At 41.6% G+C, this 16406-nt stretch overlaps 1 protein-coding gene across 1 annotated transcript in view; it reads left to right on the plus strand.

Moving 5' to 3' along the window:
• Positions 1-1369: 1369 nt before the first annotated feature.
• Positions 1370-16406, plus strand: part of LOC111967535 (complexin-1-like) — a 35214-nt gene continuing 20177 nt past the window's right edge. Inside the window, exons 1-2 of the mRNA XM_023992626.2 lie at positions 1370-1638; positions 2533-2637. Coding sequence (XP_023848394.1) covers positions 2607-2637 — 31 coding nt within the window. The 5' untranslated portion in view covers positions 1370-1638; positions 2533-2606. The remainder of the gene's footprint in view (positions 1639-2532; positions 2638-16406) is intronic.

The following is a 16406-nucleotide window of genomic DNA, read 5'->3' on the forward strand; positions in this document are numbered from 1 at the left end:
ACCTGAACCCAAATGAGATGGTTTGGGATGAGTTGGACCGCAGAGTGAATGAAAAGCAGCCAACAAGTGCTCAGCATACATGGGAACYCCTTCAAGAGTTTCCAACTCCTGTTGGAAAAKCATTCCAGGTGAAGCTGGTTGGACGAATGCCAARAGTGTGCCAAGYTGTCATTAAGGCAAAGGGTGGCTACTTCGAAGAATCTAAAATCTAAAATATATTTTGATTTGTTTAACACATTTTTGKTTACTACATGCCTCCATATGTGTTAGTTCATAGTTTTGATGTCTTCGCTATTATTCTACAATGTAGAAAATAGTACAAATAAAGAAAACTCCTTGAATGAKTAGGTGTGTACAAACTTTTTRCTGGTACTGTATGTGTCTGCATAGCCGCAACTCAAGACCTGTACCTATGCCTTTTGCTAATTCAACTTTTAAACTGGGAGAGTTTTACGTTGAATGGGGGATGACTCAACCCTACCCATCTCTAATCTAAGTGGAAGAAAGGTTAGGTCAATGTAAATCTAACAAGACCAASAAAATATTGCAAGACTCCAGATGAGCGCACATAGAATTCCATTCTCTAATCTGTCAGTCAAAGTTTAACAGGCAACGAGGATCAGCTGAATTAACTATTAATTCCACCATTTTATTCGCTAATGGTGGCCAATATTCCGCTTTTCATTTTCAATTGCAGTAAATTACATCATTGTCATGTTGAAAATATCGACACAARCCCATACATGATGTTGCTACAGTATTAATACCGTACATGGCCAATACAATGTTGGAGGGAAGCCTTTCTAAGGTTTGAACTAGACCAACTGGTTGCCAGTGATGGGTTAATGTAATGTGAACCCGGTGCAATCTGGTTAAGTCTAATGTGTCAATGATGTGATAACAGAGGTACTCAAGACATTCTCTGACAATGGGTAAGTAGGTATACACGTTATTATTTGCTTTTTACAGCCAGCACTGAAGAAAAATGCAATGTCTATGTGTAGCCTAATGAAAGGCTACCTAATGAAAGGCTACCTAATGAAAGGCTACCTAATGAAAGGCTACCATAGATGGATGTCACCGTAGATATAAAACATCTATGGATGTCACCTTCAAAATGATTCATTCAACCACATAGGTACACAAAAACATACATGGCAAAATAGAATGTACGTCAGAAATGGTATAAAGGCAGCAAGGCAGGTATATAGGTGGTCATAAAAGCTTCAACTTGGTAGCCTTTTCATGGTTGTGGGCTGAGGCTGGGTTGTCGGCTTTATTCCAGTAAACTACTCAAGAAGACGCTATTAGACCGAAAGGGGAGGGGTGCACAAAGACTCACTGGGCCGCGTCAATAATAATCGCTCTCTATCGGTCAGAACGTGGGACGTTTCAGAAGGGAGCTCTCCATGTGATTGATTCAGTGAGTTTCTTCATCAGCGGCAGGCAAGGCAGCTGCAGTTCCCCTCATAAACACACTCATATAGCCAGTGTGCAAGAAGGAGCAAGGACGTCCCTTTTCGCAAGCAAACCGGAGGTGCCAAGCGTGTGCACTTAATATAATAGTCTGCCATTGCAAGAGAACTTCATTTCCTTGAGTCTTATTGTCGTTTTTGAAAGATTCCAATCGCCGGACAGGTAATTATGAGCAATGACGAAAACCCTGCTGCCGGGTTTACTATGCTGTAGGACGATAACGGGGCTCTCCACTAGCAATGGTGCTGAAATCTGCCTTTGATGTACAGGGAAGTGGTTCTGTATCACCGCGATCATTTCCATGGTGCGTTCACAAATGCAACGCCTTTATTAATCGGTTATATGTTGAAATTCACAGACAATCGAATGCATATGCTATTCTTGCAATAGGCTACATACAATAAAAAGGCATGGTTATTGTGCATGAAAGAACACCGTAGGTTATAGGAACCGTACGAACATTGATCGGTTGGTTGACAAAACATTTGGAATCGTAAAAAGATACATTCTACGTCGGCTATTGGAAGATGGAAGTTTTCATATATAGTACCAGTGGCAGGTGTATAGTTTCATAACTGAATAATTATGAGGAGGGTTATTGTGTGTTTTGGTCATCATCCTTTACCTCTGTGCTACTCCAGAGAAATTTGGAGACCTCAAAAAAATAGTTTGGGTTTTAAGTGTCGGTGAAACATTTTTGACTTTGCGAGTAGCCTACCAATAAGAACACACGTTGCTTCATAATTTGCATTATCCCTAAACATGGTTTAGGCAAAAAAAATCCTACTAAGTAGATGCAGGACAATTGTGACCACATTGTCATTTGTGCTCGTGACAAACGGTASATGCATGATTGTGCGTGCTTCTGTATTTATGTTCGAGGTCTGGTAGCCTATATTTTACTGGCCCTTGGTGTCCTTYATATCAATGAATTCTTATGGAAATATGGCTGAATATTGTTTTTAAAAGTTTCCTCAGAGTTAAGGGTTTCGGTCAAGACAAGTTACAAGTTTCAGTGGGAAACTTAACACTGACCGCTTTTCTTCTTTACTTTAGATCTGGCAACAAAGGACTATTTCTCCTGCTGGAGACCGCGAGGATAAAGAAGGCAGGAATTTAACGCCATTATCATGGATTTTGTTATGAAGCAAGCTTTGGGAGGTAAGTGTACCTTACGATACTACTGCCTGTTGACACCATACAGACAGTCTATGGCTCTTGTCTATGGGGGAGATTGGGGAGCGTCCGAGTGAGATCATGCGTGTCAGACTATGGGGCATGATGGGGTCCGTTAAAACGACTGAAACAACTTTGTTCATATTGGTTAATGGGTTTTTGGGAATAAACAGTTAGCGCATTATACTGTTACCTTTATCACGTGTATAATCTGGCAATGTGCACTTGGAATAATAGCTWTGCCAGTTGATCACTGAAGGCGAGATAAGGCAAGATATGTTTCTTGGTGAAATTTGAGCATGGTCATTTATATATTTAGAATTTTTRGATGTTTATTGATAGATTATGTGAAATGGATCATAACATTTTGAATAAACACTGTTTTGGTTATGCACAATTGCACACTGCCACTCCAACAGTTAGTCCCGTTTTTGCGCGCTCTTGCATTTCAGTATCTGAAGACGACGCATTGCACATGTTATAAAGCCCRAACCCATAAAGAGCTATTTACTCTACCATGAAGGTGAGCTGGAGCATAATGGTTGAACAAGTTGTCGTTCCTATAAACGAATACAGTGGTATCCTACCTGTAGCCTTCCAGTTAGCACCATAACAAAACATCAGTTTGGCAGTGTAACTGATTGTTGCCGATCATAATTACGGTGCAGTACAGTACATCTTGACTTTTTGCAACACTGGTCCTCATCTTGACATGCTGACTACACATTTTYCAGCTGCAAAGAGCCTAACCAACGCAAATTCAATCTTCAACAATTGCATTAGTGCACATTAAATATGCATGATTTTCTTTTGATAATTGTTTGATTACCATATAGAGTAATGCATTTTTTCATGAATGTAACAAATTGATCCCACTGTATCATCAATATGCTAATCAATCTAGTGGATGGTGAAGTTAGTGTCTTGTATGGAGAGGTGCTAAACCTAGAGATAGACTGTAATACAGTAATCCCCTCACACACACACACCCTTGTCGCCCCCAAAAACGTGTCATCGGTGGCTTTTTACAGCCGTGTGTTCTGAGTCACGATGATGGATATGCGGGAGAACCAACCCTGGCTGAGTAGGGACAGCAGGGGGGCTCAAAGGAGGGATGGGATTCGTTTCATTTAACAGATAACACACTAAAAACAAATGGTTCTTTATAGTCCCAATTAAGAGTTMTTTGGCTTGTAACCATAGCGGGTCCCTTTTTGGTGCTCATAAGATTCTAAATGGAAACTGTGTGGTGCTATAAAGAACCATTTTCTAARGTTMTATAAATAACCATTAAAGGGGCAGTGCAGTCAAAACTGTRATTTTCCTGTTTAAATTTGTTTTTCTTCTCCATACTATGAGGTCGAAATGACACTGAAATTGCTAAAATTATGAGAATGCCCTTTTAGTGTAAAGAGCTTTTTGAGGAAAAAAAAACGCCTGGAATTTCAGCCTGTTCAGGTGGAATGGAGTTTTTGGCCCACAGCATGACATCACAATCTGATTATCCTGACCAATGACCAGTCATCTTTTATTTGTATACGTTTCCTCTTACTTTGAATGGGTAAGTGGGGTAGGCTCTAGATTTTAGATGATCCTATCCGCCAATAAGTGCTAAATATATTTAAATTTGTATCACACCCAAACGATCAGACTGAGCATTTCAATGGCAAAAAGAGGCTCAGGGAAATAAATTATTAAAATGATGGAAAATATRTTTTTATGAAATAAATATACTCAGTTATGATTTAAAAAATAAAAATACTGCATGGGGGCTTCCGCTATGGTAACAACCCTTTTTGGGGCTATATAGAACCCTTTTTATGGTTATTTTAGAACCTTTATGGAGAATAGTTCTATAAACAGCCTTTCTCAATCTCAAAGGTTCTACTCCCTATATACTGAGTGTACAAAACATTAGGAACACCTGCTCTTTCCATGACATAGACTGACCAGGAGAATCCAGGTCAAAGCTATAATCCCTTATTGATGTCACCTCAATTGATGTCACCACTTCAATCAGTGTAGATGAAGGGGAGGAGACAGGTTAAMAAATATATTTTTAAGCCTTGTGACAATTGAGACATGGATTGTGTATACATAGCCATATAGCCATGTTATTTTTAATCATTCTTTTTATTTGTTATTTTTTAAAATTTTTATTATTTTATTTATTATTAAAAAATATTTTGTATATATAAAACAACACGTACGTAAGCCTTTCACTGTTAGTCTACACCTGTTTTCTACAAAGAATGTGACAAATAAAATTTGATTTGATCTTTGTAGATTSTTTTGAAGAACCATACAAGTTTTTTTCATTCTGTAAGCCTTATTATATTGTTAAATTTCCTTAACCATTATCATTGTGCTAATTGACAAGTTGAATCAAGTGAGCTACCTCTGGAACAGCTGGGGGTCCCTGAGGAGAGAATTGAGAACCACCGATTTAGTCAACCATTCTTTCACAAAACACCGTCACTGAACATAGTCATATATAACATGTAATGGCATAACACAACAGACTAGATAAACTGGAAGGACACTCTCACTCACGGTTGCACAAAAAGATGTGAGCAAACCACACCACAAAATATTTGAATGAGCTGCTGCTAAAAGAGCAAAGAACCCTTTTGTGAACTACAAAGAACCATTRAAGAGCTGAAAGGGTTCTTTGAGTCATTATGGTTCCACATAGAACCATCACCCTTCCCAAAGAAGCCTTGTCGGGGCCCCTGGTCCGGTACACAGCTACATCGATAAAGTAAAGTAGAATCCACTATATGCAAAGGGATTTCACACTTGAGGAAATTGAGCAGTGGTGSCAAGGTCCTAACCGTCAGCAGTTTGGAGACATGTTCTTCGTTATTACTTTCCTACATATATGGGAAATGAGTAAGGAAGAAGATTGCCCTTTGGTTGATGAAGTTTGTCTTGTTTCCCCCTCTTAATAGCCTTGTATTGTGTCTACCTGATTATTCTGAAGACACAACATGTTCATGTTTTTAAATGTATGTAAATTGTAAAGTCTTTTGTCTKTAATGTCTTTTTTATTATATGTCGGACCCCAGTAAGACTAGCTGTCGCCATGGGAACCGAATGAATAAAATAAAATACAAAATAAAATAAATAGTGATGAGATTTTCAGCCTTTGTTCAAAATACAGGCGTACAGGATGTTCATATGACTCTCTTTTGTGGCTGAAACACCACATGTTCACAACTACAGTACAGAATGCGCTACAGATAGAGGAACAATGCTTTGTGGGGCCCGCAGAGCTCATGGCCGTACAGTCAAACAAATACACTGTGTATTATAAAGGGGCCGTTGAACGTTACCAAAATATACTTGGAAAAAGGAATCAGCACTCTACCCATCATCCCTCGGTGGCTTCTATGCTCGGGGCAGATAATACAGACATACTGAGCTTTAAACAGGCTTTTACATCATCAGGCCTCCCAAGTAGACATTGATCAGTATTACTGTAGATAATACAGCTGGGACTRAGCTGATATGATGGCGAGGTGAGCCCTGGGGTGGGCAAAATATTTAGTGTCACAAGGTTACCTAGAAGGGGAGGGAGGACGCAAAGGGCCCCAATCTTGGAGTAGTCAGTGGGACGTGAGAGTGACCTCCTGCCCTTCACTGTCTGTAGCATCAGCTGGAATCCACTGGGGAGTGTGGAGTGTACTCACACAACAGAGACACTTGAAAATATGCTAAATGTATTAAACACACACAGAGCTAGATTTTCACACGCATGCCATTTGTATGCTCTTAGAAACTCAACTACGCACGCACGTACGCGCCACGCCACCACGCAACGCCCTACGCGCACACGCACACGCACGCACACACACACACACACACACACACAGCACACACACACACACACACACACACACACACACACACACACACACACACACCCCACCACCCAAAATATATATGTGGACCCACATGCGGTAAACCTCTTCCTCTCCAACATCAGCCGCAACATCAACCACACCCCAAGCAGCCCCTTTCCCCCTACCCTTAACCACCTTCTCCCTCTCCTCTCCTCCCTTCCGTCTCTAGGTCTCTGGGTGCAGCCATGTGGAAATAGCCCAGTCCTGGCCCTCTCTTCTAATGAGGCTGACATGTGGCATGTCCTTGTGAGCTGCACGCATGGGCTCCACTGACTGCCATCCTTCACTAGAAGGCTAAGGGACACAGCGCAAGACAGCTATGGTAGCCTAGCACCCATAGTATTGTCTGGCAAGAAAAGCAGGATCTAAACGCAAATTACTTATTGTATAGGCATCTGCCCTTTTGGGATCCACTGCTATCTAGGCTCAGTTTAAGGGATAGAGCGAGACATAGTCCCTATAAATCTATAGCTACAATAGTGTAGAATAGAATGTACTGGATGGAAGAAAAAAACAGCAATCTCTAAATGCTTGATGCATTGGCATCTGCCCTCATCAATCCTGTGAGGTCTGTCCTTGGCATGTTCCGTTAAGYTCACTGTGTGTGTCCTTTGCTCATGAAATAATAATGACAGATTCCTTCCACCTGAGGGCTTTTCTCAGCTGTAGTGGGAGAGTGGGAGATTGACCAATGACCACTGGAGGTAAATCCCCAAGAGGGGTGCACTGCGGACCGCTGTCAATCAATGCTCCTAATCTGGATTCCTGGTGTGAAAAACTGGTTGTTTGGATTAGTTTGTGAATGAACCCTGGATTATACATCTAAGTAAATAAAATTAGGAAGTCATGCATTAATTAGATAATGGAGAAACACAATAGCTGTGGCATTATTATAATTGCCGTCAGTACAATCATCACCACCATTATCATTATTACAATAATCCCAACCCACGCTCAGCCGACCGTGAAGTCAAATAAGGGTTTCTTACCATAACTACAGTACAATAGCAAAACTGCCTCCTTAGCTTCCGCRCGGCTAATTATGTTTCTTTTTCTTTTCTTTTCTTTTAGCAGGGAGTGGGAATCAAAACAGTCGACCTGCGTCTCCGGGGAGTCGATTGTGTGTGTGCTGCGTAAGCGCTGCCGCTTATTGATTTATGTGCTGACCTAGAAACGGCTAATAGTGTGTGCTTAGCCGGCGCAATTTTTTACTATTTAATGAGACTGTTTGTCTGTAACCGGGAGGTGAGCAACAGTATCACAGGGCAGAATCAATACAGCATCCATGACGAGCTAGCCAGGAGGGGATCYGCCTGCTGTGGGTTCAATGGAGAGATAAGATGGAGAGGTTGGGTTACTGGGAGATAATGGACTTAGGTAACACTTTTATTGGGCACTAACAAGCAGGTGCCTCAGCAAATGGTGACATCATCCTTTAATAGTGAATGTGTCCCTTTTAATGTGCGTCCGCTTCTGTCAACAGGAGGCTTTCTGATGTAGCGCGTCTGCTCTCTATGAGGAGTGATACAGTGGAGGCTGCTGAGGGAACGACGGCTCATGATAATGGCTGGAACGGAGTGAATGGAATGGCATCAAACACATGGAAACCACGTGATTGAAGTATTTGATACCGTTTCACCGATTCCGCTCCAGCCATTACCACGAGCCCGTTCTCCCCAATTAAGGTGCCACTAACCTCCTGTGACAGCAGCATCAGGAAGAAATAGCTGCGGAAATGAATGAGAGATAGCGTGTGAAAAGAAAATGGATAAATGGTTTAATTTGCTCTGAATTTAATTTCTTTATGGCTCACAGAGTTTTACCTCCTCTCACACACYCACTCATTCACACCATGCACACAACAGGCTGAGGCAGATGTGTTGGGTTCTTTAGGAGTCAGCAGCTGTACATTTTCCTCCTGGACAGCCCACTTGGCAGTGCCGGCCCTTCTTGGCTCTTGGCTCCTAATAGTAGCAATTACAATTGGGCTTGTGCTGTGGTCCCCTCGTTCTATCCTGGGGCCCTGGTGCAGAGAGAAAACAACTGCCACAGCAGACCCGTATGGGTACACGCACCCTGGCACACATGCGCGCACACACACACACACACACACACACACAACACACACACACACACACACTTAGAAAAAGGGTTGCAAAAGGTTTTTCAGTTGTCCCCATAGGAAAACCATTTTTGGTTCCAGGTAGAACCCATTTTGGTTCCAGCTAGAACCCTTGTGGGTTTCATGTAGAACCCTCTGTGGGAAGGGTTCTACCTGGAACCCAAAAGGTTTCTACCTGGAACCAAAAAGCGTTCTTCTAAGGGTTCTTCTACGGGGACAGCAGAAGAACCCTTTGAGGTTCCAGATAGCAGAGTGTAGAGACAGAGACACAGAGAAACACACAGACTYACACGTTCACGCGCGCACACACACACACACAACAAACCAACAGATGCACTATAACAATGCCATTATTCACATGCACAGAAAAAGTTAAACATACACAAACAAATACCAGACACACATACACACATTACTCTGGCTCATATGCACGTCACAGATGGGCTTACTCTCCTCTGGTGTGTCTGAGTGTGCCGTGAGGGAGTGACTCCTTTGTTTGGCCTTGATATTTGCACCTATATTACACAGTAGCGCTTTGTCTACCATCTTTTTGCGTTTATGGCAATTTAACACAAAAAAGCTCACACTTCAGTTTTGAATCTGTTTCAGTGAGAAAAACATACAAACCTTTTTCACACAGTTACAACAGTTACAACAGGGTTAGGTATGGATTCACTGTTATCAACTGTTAGTTCTGATTTCATACAGTTACATATTTTYGGTTTTGGGAACCAATTTACCAGTTATTTCAAAGCTATAGTGTTTTTGTCTCATTTGAATCTGCTTGACATTTCATTAAGTTCACTTTATCATCATCAACAATTGCCTAACATTGCCCGTAAAAAAAATGTCATTTTTGAGGATGCTTTCATTGTTTTGAAGTGCAAAGTTCAGAATCAACGAAGGGAATGAATATAATTTTACCATTGGTTTACAGCAGAGCACTATTGTTGAAAATAACAGAACTGTCTTATTTTGTTACTAATCTTATCATTATTTATTTATTGGAATCAATTCATCTTCATTTTATCTCTGACAAAAATGTTCTTTATGGTCACATAGTATTTAAGTTCTGTTTATCCTCTTGGCAATTTAAATCGTTTGACCTAATTGAGCAAAATTTCTTCCACAAAAATAGACACCCACAATGTTGGGCCTCAYTTCTGTTCCGAATATTGAAAGTTCACAGTAAAGCGAAAAGTGAAAAGTTCATTCAAGAGACTTCAAAAGCTAGTATCTGGTATGATTATATAAAGGAACCACTGCCGTCAAAAATAGGCCTGTGACGTTGGCTGTTAGATAACCTCACATTTTCAGCTCGGGTCTCCATACAGTATGCTACCCTGCACCACCCATAGAGACTAGTGCGTTACTGGYAGGCAGTGTGCTAAGGTCTTCTGGCCAGAGCATTGGTTATCCTTGCTGTGCCTCCTTGACCAGATTCCAAAATGGCCACCCCTTTCGTATGTCATCTTGGCAGAAAATCCCTATCTCCCCATGCCAGGCGTAAGCCTTCGAAATTAAAAATGTGAGACGTGGTTCCCTTAAGGTTATAGGATATTCAGGTCTCTCCATGCATTCTTTCCCCTTACCTTCCTCGCTGCTCCTTTCCTGTACTTAACTCAAACATATAGACTAATGAGTTGTGTCAACCCAGACTCACTTGAAGGTCTATTAAAAAGCCTGGCCCTGATTGGTGTGCTCGGCCATTTATCATGGTCTCTTCTGGTGTCTGGTTCCCATTCCGTGTATGTGTATGTGTGTGTGTGTGTGTGTGTGTGTGTGTGTGTGTGTGTGTGTGTGTGTGTGTGTGTGTGTGTGTGTGTGTGTTGTGTGTGTGTGTGTGTGTGTGTGTGTGTTGTGTGTGTGTGTGTGTGTGGTTGTGCGTGCGTGCGTGTGTGCATGCGTGTGGAGAAGAGAGTGAGAGAAGGAGGGACAGATAAAGAGAGTGGGTTAGGGGGTGAATATGTTCAAGATGTAAGGTCAAGCAGAATGCTTTTGTGAATCCTTAGTCATAACAGTCCACCCACAGCTTGCATTTTCACCCTCACGAAATGATTACCAAGTGAAATTCGCAACTGCAATTGTGGTGTTACAGTCTAGCATGTGTTTGCTGTAACCAAATAAAATTGCTGAAATCAAGATTTGCAATGGAGAGTTGGCCTCGTGGAGCGATTTTSATCAGGATTTCCCTCAAATAATTTATTCAGTGCGGAACCCCAGGTTCAGATGAAGGTCRATGAGTCTATCAGCCAATTAATCAACTAATTACCAAAGCCTGTACAATTCAATCCACCAATTGCTCTGCTCAGGAGTCTTTATACTGTGCATTCTACATGTATCTCCATATGGTGCCCAGTGGGCATTCTACTTCCAGCAATGTGCCTGGCTGGTCATTTGTGTGCTGAGCAGCTCTTTGGCCCCATAGCTTTGAAGGCTTGGGGAGAGGGACATGTGGACTGGGCTGGGTTCCGCCGGTGGAGGCCAGAGTGGCCATAGCAATGCCCTGGTCTCTGCTGATAATGTCGGAGGCTGCGTCACGCGCCATCTGTCCAGGGGAGATTCCTCTCCTTCCTTGCTCCTGAAAAAGGAGGGATAGAATTACTGGATAGCATTTTCATTGTGGATAGCTCAGTTGGCCATCAACTGTAGTGAATGGGAGGGTCTGTTTCGAATGACCTAGGAGGTAGGTGTATAGGGAGCGGGGATCATTGAGGAAATTGGATTTTGTTTTGGGGGATATGCTGACTTTAGCATTCATCCCTCCAGGGCTCAGTCACAGGTATGATTCATCCGTCTCGTTGTAGAAATCTGAGCAGATTAGGTGCTGTCTCTCGAGTCAAAACTCGCCCGTTTCCATAACTAACTCCTCCCGTCGCTTGAGAGACGTGCTGTTGGATTGGGCGTGATGGATGCATCCCGCAACCTGTTTATGTGCCAGCCAGTTCCTATCATGCATGGTAAACAATTTGGAGGCTCTACTGTGTTTCTTTAACGGAATGTGATGAAAATATGAAAATGAGCCCTTCTGCCTTCCACGCCTCAGCCTCACTTGATCAAATATGCCCTTCAACAAATCTGCTCTCTGAAATCATATGCTCTCAAAGAGGGGGAGAGAGCCCATTACTTACTCTTGGTGGTATTTATCAAAATGCCATTCCACCTATAATCACCATCGGCCGTGTGTGTGAATGACAGATTCATTCACAGGCATTTGTTTGAAGTTGAGCTCAAATTCGAAAGGGATTACCTTTGAATATTGAGACTGTGTTTTTATAGCATTTCAGAGCTGGAACTATTAGTTGGATAGGATAAGAAATTGCTTGTGGCAACGTTGATGATAGTGTTCCAAGAGAGGGGAATTGCTACGCTCCAAGGATGGAGGTGGCCATCTTTGTATAGACTGCATTCTAATGTTATTTTTTTCCAGGGACGGATGTGGCTGTTGTTGTGTGGCCTGAATTGTGCGATAGCACAAAGCATGTTTATCCTAGGTGTCCAATTTAGAAATAGACTTCTTTATAGTTGTGTACAGCTTACTGCTATTTGGCCATCACTACTATCTGTCCACCAACTATCTCTCCACCAATATTCCGAGATTAATAGCGGTGCTTCATCTTTGAGTTGAATGTCTTCAAGCTGCATTCGTGGCTTTTAACAAGTACCTTTATGAAGGTGTACTCTCCAGAGATGTGGGCGAGTAAGAAAAGACTTGCTGTGGGCGAGTAAGAAAAGACTTGCTGTGGGCGAGTAAGAAAAGACTTGCTGTGGGCGAGTGTAGGGACCTCTGCTGACCTGCTGAAGCTTCATGGCTTCTCTAAAGCTCTCTGGCTGAAAACATTGCCAGGCATTGATATGTTGGATTCACATCTCCATCTCAACCAAAAATACAAGTTAATGAAATAAAATAATAGGATTAAGCCAGTGGCACAGATCTAGTATTCACACCCCTTGACTTCTTACATATTTTGTTGTGCTACGGCCTCAATGTAAAATGTATTAAATGTCGTTTTTGTATCAGTGGCCGACACAGAATACCCCGTAATGTCAAAGTGGAATTGTATTTTTAGATATTTTTACAAATTAATTGCAAATTAAAACTTGAAATGTCTTGAGTCAATAAGTATTCAACTCATTTGTTATGGCAAGCCTAAATAAGTTCAGGAGTAAAAATGTGCTTTACAAGTCATAATAAGTTGCATGGACTCACTCTGTGTGCAATAATAGTGTTTAACATGAATGACTACCTCATCTCTGTACCCCACACATACAATTATCTGTAAGGTCCCTCGGTCGAGCAGCGAATTTCAAACACAGAGACCAAGGAGGTTTTCCAATGCATTGCAAAGAAGTTTCCCTATTGGTCACTACAAAGATACAGGTGTCCTTCCTAACTCAGTTGCCGGAGAGGAAGGAAACCGCTCAAGGATTTCAATATGAGGTCAATGGTGACCTCATATTTAAAACAGTTAATGGCTGTGATAGGAGAAAACTGAGGATGGATCAACAACATTGTAGTTACTCCACAATACTGACCTAATTGACAGAGTGAAAAGAATGAAGCCTGTACAGAATACAAATATTCCAAAACATGCATCCTGAAACAAGGCACTAAAGTAATACTGCAATTAACTTCTTGTCCTGAATACAAAGTGTTATGTTTTGGGAAAATCCAATACAACACATTACTGAGTACTGTACCACTCTTCATATTTTCAAGCATAGTGGTGGCTGCATCATGTTATGGGTATGCTTGTATTCGTTAAGGACTGGGGAGTTTTCAGGATAAAAAAGAAACGGAATAGAGCTAATCACAGGCAAAATCTTTTAGGAACACCTAGTTCAAACTTCTTTTCACCACACACTGGGAGATGAATTCACCTTTTAGCAGGACAATATCCTAAAACACAAGGCCAAATCTACACTGGAGATGCTTATCAAGAAGACAGTGAATGTTCCTGAGTGGCCGAATTACAGTTTTGACTTAAATCCATGGCAAGACCTGAAATGGTTGTCTAGCAATGAGAAAACCATTTTGACAGAGCTTGGAGAATTTTTTTAACAATAATGGGCAAATATTGCACAATCCACGTGTGGAAAGCTCTGCGATGTACCCAGAAAGACTCTGCCAAAGTGCTTCTATGAAGTATTGATTCAGGGATGTGAATACTTACAGTATGCAAATTAGATATTTCTGTATTTCATTTATAATACATTTGCAAACATTTCTAAAAACATGTTTTTACTTTGCCATTATGGGGTATTGTGTGTAGATGGGTGAGAAAAAACTACTATTTAACCCATTTAGATTTCAGGAAAGGTGGATCGGCGATGGCTAGAAGGCCGGCGACGCCGACCGCCGGAACGCCGCCCAAACAAGGAGAGGGACCGACTTCGGCGGAAGTCGTGACAATTTGTTTGCGTTGTTAACCAAACACAATTCAATATTACTTTTGTAAGACAATGTAACAGTATTTATTCAACCTTAAAACGAGTAACACATCCATGGCCACATTTTAAGATCACTGTAACAATAAATGCCTTCTTATGTAATCATAGAAAGCATGTATGTTGAGGTTTGCAGGACTGTGGAAATCTTCCCAATTGCTGTAATAATCTGCACAGGATCTCAAACGGCATTGATCACATGCACCATGAACTTTAATATAATCTCAACTGCAATCCAGGTCATTTGGTTCTGCTATTAGATGAAGCACAGTGATAACACATTAAGTTGTTGTATTGATAAACAAAATATCTGACGTTGTATTCCCTGTTGAACGTTGTTGAAAGCATAGTGATAATTCAACACATTTTTGGCTGTCTTTTTGAGTGGGGGAAAATTGGTTGGAATCTCATTGATCAGCAGCGTATCTACCAAATATTACCCAATTCTCCACGTTGAAGTGACGTGGTGTACCCAGTAGGTTGTGACGCCGATCGGTTCGTTTTCAAGGCTCAAAGGGTATTTGCTGCTGTTGTTGTTGCTTTCACTTCTGAAAATAGTTCAGCAAATCCCTCTAATGCAAATGAAGGGAAAGGGCTCTACGGTGTCATCTTTTGATGTACTGGCTTGAGGCCAAAGAAAATTAGATGCTTTTGAAGACAATGTTCTCAGCTTAACACTCACTGTATAGCTTGTGAAAAACAAATAGGTTGAATAGGAAACCCTGCAGGATGATAAGGTGTAAACACTCTCTGGAAGAGTCTGTGCCATTACAAAGGGAGATACTCCTCTGGATACAGATGTAGGATCTTAATTTGATCACTCTTTTGTTGCTGAGAATTTTACTGCAAAGCAGGAAATGCAAGCTTGTATTGTATTTTAGTTTTAAAAGCTTCTAATGTTTGTAATTTCCACAATGAMATTTCAGACTTGATTTACCCTAATGAAAAAAATGTATCAACCCTTGTAAAAATGTCCATTAATTATAATCCACATAATAATTCACATTTCCTGTTGCTGCAAGATTATTTTCCTGCTGTAGCAAACTGGCACAAATTAAGATCCTACATCTGTAAAATATTCGCCATCGGACACAAAGGAACAATAATTAGTTAGCGGACGWGATTTGGAAGGCAAATGCTACCCTTGCTTCAATTTGGGAATGGTTAATTATGTCAGTGACTTGGGATGGAAAGTCGATGGAATTGGCCCCTTACATCCTGGCAATGAGTCACGGAAACCTGTCCAAAATTAGATCTGTTTTAGCACAGACTGGCGATAAAAATAACAAATCAGATCACTTCATCAATTGGATTGAAATTGCAGCCGCAAGTTGTTGACAGGTTATAAGTGGACCTACTTGTGACTGACACGAATCGGTAGAGGATGAATAAACTGAACTCTCACATGAAAGGGAAGGAGAGAGCACAAGTTGAATGAGATTGTTTTGCCACATGAGCCACATGAAGCCAAATCAAAGACGGCGTTCTTGTCCGATTGATCACAGGCCTTTGTCAAATGTATCTGTGGGACATGATAGAGGGGATGGCAGACAGCCGTGCACACAGAGATGCTCTGTGCTGACGTACAGAGAGACACAGCGCTGGTCTCCCTTCACACCTAGAATGGATCAAGCCATCTGCACTCTTAGAAAAAAGGGTTCCAAAAGGGTTCTTTGRCTGTCCCCGTAGGAGAACACTTTTTGGTTCCAGGTAGAACTCTTTTGGGTTCCATGTAGAACCCTCTGTGTAAAGGGTTCTACATGGAACTCAAAAGGGTTCTACCTGGAACCAYATCGGGTTCTTCAAAGGGTTGTCCTATGGGAACAGCGAGATAACCCTTTTTAGGTTCTAGATAGCACCTGTTTTTCTAAGAGTGCATATGGCTTGATCCATTCTAGATGTGAAGGGAGACCAGCAATTGGCATAAAGGTAGTCTCCAAGACTCTAACACGGGGCAATGCACAACCTGTGCCTCAGCACTCCCACCTGACAGACAATAATGTTTATTGTTAGCGTGACCTGGCTGAATGTCACACTCATACATTGAATCCCTAGTGGGATGAACTTGTCAAATCATTATCAGCTTTAGGGCCCTGTGTCTTTGAGAATGGAACGTCTTTGGCTTTTGTATCAGGACACAGGGGTCATCTGGAGAGGGAATTTACAGGAGAGGGAATCAATGCCAGGCTTTGTCCCGGAGGACAACAGCACTGTGGTATCTCTCCAATCCATACCCAGTACAAAGAGCATTGGCCCTAAAGGCCAAATGAGCTGAATAA

Source organism: Salvelinus sp. IW2-2015, linkage group LG8, assembly GCF_002910315.2.
Source record: "Salvelinus sp. IW2-2015 linkage group LG8, ASM291031v2, whole genome shotgun sequence".
Taxonomy (NCBI): domain Eukaryota; kingdom Metazoa; phylum Chordata; class Actinopteri; order Salmoniformes; family Salmonidae; genus Salvelinus; species Salvelinus sp. IW2-2015.